The 4,529-nt window shown below is 55.2% G+C and overlaps 1 protein-coding gene across 2 annotated transcripts in view; it reads right to left on the reverse strand.

The window, feature by feature from the left end:
* Window positions 1–4,529, reverse strand: part of RASAL1 (RAS protein activator like 1) — a 26,583-nt gene that overhangs the window by 2,787 nt on the left and 19,267 nt on the right. For both annotated transcript variants that reach the window (XM_039868187.1, XM_039868185.1), the window contains 3 exons: window positions 2,830–2,967; window positions 2,151–2,295; window positions 1,027–1,199 (listed from right to left, as the gene is read on the reverse strand). In XM_039868187.1, the coding sequence (XP_039724121.1) occupies window positions 1,027–1,199; window positions 2,151–2,295; window positions 2,830–2,967 (456 nt within the window). The remainder of the gene's footprint in view (window positions 1–1,026; window positions 1,200–2,150; window positions 2,296–2,829; window positions 2,968–4,529) is intronic.

Consider the following 4,529-nt stretch of genomic DNA (forward strand, 5'->3'; position numbering starts at 1 on the left):
TTCAAGCTTGTGTATCTGTGATCTGCGTGCATATCCACTCAGCTGTTCCATGAGTCCCGAAGTCCTGCCCCATCACTCGCTATGTGACAACTTCTCTGAGCATCGGTTTCCACCACCCCTATCATCTTTGTCATCATCATCATCATCATCATCATCATCATCGTAACCACCGACATGGCACTTGGGATGTGCTTCTAAGCATTTCACATTTATGAACTTATTTCATCGTCCCAGCAACTTTCTGAGGCTGGATCTATTATTCTTCCTAATTCGCAGATGAGGAAACTGAAGCACAAGAGGATAAATGACGCTCCCAAGGTCACTCGTCTGGTAGAGCCAGAATTAGAACCCAGGGAGTCGAACTCTAGAATCTACGCTCTGCTAACAGAGGAGAAATAATAAGTGTGGGCGCCCCCAGCAGTGCCGGCGCTGTCATCTGTGGAGCATACACGGAAGTGGGTAGATCCCAGTCTGTTTCGGTTTGTGCTAGATTTGAATGGCAGCCCCATGAAAACGGAGATTCTTTGACTTGTTCACTGCGGTATCTCCAAGCCTAGAACACGGCATGGTACATAGTAGGCACTCGATATGTTTGATGAACAAATGAGTGAACGAATGAAGGCCTGGATGTAGATGCCTGACAGCGGGCATGGGAGTGAGCAGATCCAATTTGATGTGGGTCCTTGGTATGTGGGCATAGACTTGGGTGGGAACAGCTAAGGAGACTTAAGCATCGCCCATGCCCCGTGCGTGACTACCTACGTCCAGGGGGGTGTGTCCAGGCCACTCTGAGCGCACACTGTGAAGGACATTTGATGGTGAGTGCATGCACGTGTATGACTGTGCTTGCCCTGGGCCCGCGTCAGGCCCGAGGGTGTGAGCAGAGCCTGGCCTGAGAGTTTGGACTTGCCAAGTGGCTACGGGGCCTTGGGCAAGTCCTTGCCCCATCCTGGGTCTCAGTTTCCCCCTGGGGTGCAAAGAGGCCGCCACCACTGGAAACCCCTCCACCGCGGAGTGGAGCCCCACCTGCCACTCGGGACTCTTGGAGTACGAGAAAGTCTCCCCGTTGAGCCAGAAGTAACGCTTCTTGAAGGCGAAGCGTGTGGCCAGGCTGGCGGGCTCCTCCTTGCGCTTCAGCAGGTAGCCCTCTCGGATAGTCACGGAGGGTGGGATCAGGGCCCTGGCCGGGCCCCCAGCCTCTGGGAACGGGGAAGGGGCACAGTGAACGCTTCCTGTCCAGGCTCAGCCTGCCCTGGGGGCGTGCGTGGACGAGCGAATCCTGCCGGAGGCAGGAGGATGAGGCCACTACCTCCACAGGGAAGGCATCTTTGAGGACTCTCTCTCCCACCAGAGGGACTTGCAGGCAAAGGCACAGGTAGCCAGCAGGGGGAGCCACGCCCTATGGAATCGGTCCAGGGACCCACCCCAGAACCACAGGGACCCCGCCAGCCACAACCAGGGCTCCACATCTCCACAGGCTGCTCCTCTGTGACTTGGATCCAGCTATGTCACGACCTGGGCCCCACACTGTAAAACGAACTCAACCCCAGCTCCTCTGCTTAAAACTGTCCTGTGGCTCCACTTCACTCCGAGTCGAAGCCAATCTCTTCCCAGACGCCTACGAAGCCCCAGACGATCTGGGCCCCTCACCTCTCCTTCCCTCCCTCTCGTCCGCTCTTCTTCCCCAGGACCCTCGTGGCCACCCTATCTAAAAAGTTGGACTGCCACCCCCGCCCCAACGGTCCCTTCCTCCCTTGATTTTTTTCTCCTTAGCATTTATCACCCCCTAACACACTATATGATTTGCTCATTTGTTTGTTTACAGCCTGTTGTCTCCACTGGTATAAAATTTCCATCGGAGCAGGAGTTTCTTCTGTCTCGTTCACTGCCGTTTCCCCAGCACCTGGAACAGTGTCTATTACGTAGTAGGCACTTAAGAGATATTTGTCGATTGCATGAATACCATGCCACGGTCCCCACCCACATCTCCGCGTTGGCTGAAAAGGCACAGTGGGTGGCAGAGAATGTTAGTTGACTGACTAGCTGACCCACAGTCTCAGTGCTTCGAGGTGGAGGAGGCGGGTGGAAGGGCAGGTCCCAAGGGTCCAGTGGAGTGACGAGCCAGATGTGGCAGGGCCACAGGAACTTACCCTCCTCCCCATCCACGTCCACCAGCTGGTCCAGGAAGTCCCTCACGCGTGAGATACTCTGCAGCAGGAAGGGATGCAGGGGGGCCATCCACATTTCCTTGCCCTGGCCCAGCTGCTGGCCCAGGTTTCCAATACTCTGCACGGCCTGGAGCAAAGGAGCAGGGGGTGCCAGGGCCAAGGTCACTGCCAGGGCGGGGAGGCCTTCTGTGGACCTGTCTCCCAGATCAGAACTCCACAAAAGAAGACTCATTGCAGCACCTGCTTTGGGCAATACCTGTCCCTCCCCGTGGACAGACATGCACCCCAGGGCCCTTATTATTCTGTTCCCTCCTGAGCCCAAATCCCCCCCGACCGGGGACTGTGTGATCTGATCAGACATACACTGGAGCCCATCAGAACCTCAAAACGTGGCCACTTTGCAAAGGATGGTCTAATTCACACAAAGGTATAAATGACTACTAGCCTGCTCCCCACTTTCCTTCTGGAAGGGTAAGGTTTTTGTTTCAAAAGAACTTAGCATAATGAATGCCTTCACACTCAGGAAGCCCACGTGGTATTTCAGACACAGGTTTCTCTGGGTCTCATTGGGGTCTCCCGTGGGACTGTCCTCCCAGCTCTTTTCTTACCAGGCTTTACCCCGGCTAAGAGCACCCAAGATGGGGGACTCTGCTGCTGGCACCTTGGCAAGCAGCAGCAGTGAGCGGCCGGTCTGGGGATCTGCGTGCTGGTCCCGGAGGTCAAACAGCTTTGGCGTGAGGATGGCGGGCGCGAAGAACCGCAGGAAGAGAAAGCCACTTACGGCCAGGTGCTTCACATCCTGCCGAGAGAAGCCGCTGGTGAGAGGAGGCTTCTAAAACCCACTTCCCAGCCGGGGAGATTGAGGCAGCAAGGACTACACGCTGGGGACGCACGGGGAAGGAAGATGGGAGATGGGTCGGGAGGCCGCCCTGGGCTGCCAAGGAGGCTTCTCCTTTCTGGGCCTCAGTGTCTCCACCTGGGAAATGTCGTAATAATACGGATCTTACGTGATTAGATTTAACCAAACATCCTCAGAGCCTGCTTTTTACTGAGGACTCGGCTAAGGGCACAGCCCCGTGAAGGAAGCACCGACATTAAACATTACTCCCATGTTATAGACGAGGAAGCAGAACTCAGAGATGTCAAGCGACTTGTCCAAGGTCACACAGCTGATAAATAAAGGAAGCAGGATTCAAACCCAGATCTACAGTTCATGATAATAAATAGCAGCGGGCCAGATATTTCTCCGTACATTTATTTATTTACTTCTAATCCTAGGAGGTATTATATATCCCTTTTACAGAAGAGACAACTGAAGCCCAGAGAGGGAAGGTCACTTGCCCAAGGCCACACAGCTGTAAGTGGCAGAGCCAAGATTTGAGCCCAGGCAGGATTTGAACTCTCAGCTCTCCACCACTCTCCCTTGCATGCAGCACTAGCTACTGTGGAGCACTCACTGAGTGTCAGAAACTAAGCCTGAACTATCCCCGTTTAATCGCAAACATCCCACATAGATGCCACTATCTCCATTTTCCGGATGAGGAAATTGAAGCTCAGTAGTGAACCCCGTTCGGCTGGCTGCAGAGCCTGTCTCATGTGCACCTCCAGCCCCAGCCTCTGCCTACTACAAACTGTAAAGTGCGGTGCCTATCCGTGTGTGTCTCACGCCTGGCCAACTGCCGGTAAGGCTAGTTCCCCCAGCTCCAGCAGAGGGAACTCAAGGAGAGAGTGTGCCGCCATCCTGGGTGCATCTGGCTCCCCCCAAACCACTCCCCACTCGCCTCTCACACTCACCCAGCTATGTTTAGCCTGAGAATGTGTTCTAGTGTTTATTTAGGGGTTGTATTCTCACAGGAAACAATACCCTCCCCGGGGTGTGCCAATTCCCTGGGCCACCTCTGCATTGACAGTGCATCCTGCCAGGGGCTGGGTACCTAGAGCTTCTTGGAGGGAGAGGCTCCTCCCCCATCCACTCATCTGGAACCCTGAACCACCTCTAAGGCCACCGAGGACCTCCCGCCATGTTCGAGGGTAATTTTAGCCTTAGGCATCAGCCCGTGACTTCCTCCTTTCTTGCAAAGGAAGAACAGGTGTGAGAGAGGCAGAGAAAGGGGCTTCCCTGGGTGCTCCTGACCTCACCCACCCTCCAGGGCCTGAGAAAGTCTCTGCTCCCTGCCCAAGGCCTCTGCCCACCCTGGGGGCTGAGAACTGGAAACACTTGGGAGTCACTGATATTAGCTCCCCGGACAAGGGCCAGATCGTCTGAGGAGCTGTTCTCCCCCTTCTCTTTGCTCCTCCCTGCCTGGGCTGTGTCCCACTTAGCACCTCTCCTGGCAGCCCAGGCGTGAGCCTGACAAAGTG

Source organism: Pteropus medius, unplaced genomic scaffold (assembly GCF_902729225.1).
Source record: "Pteropus medius unplaced genomic scaffold, Ma_sr-lr_union100, whole genome shotgun sequence".
NCBI lineage: Eukaryota > Metazoa > Chordata > Mammalia > Chiroptera > Pteropodidae > Pteropus > Pteropus medius.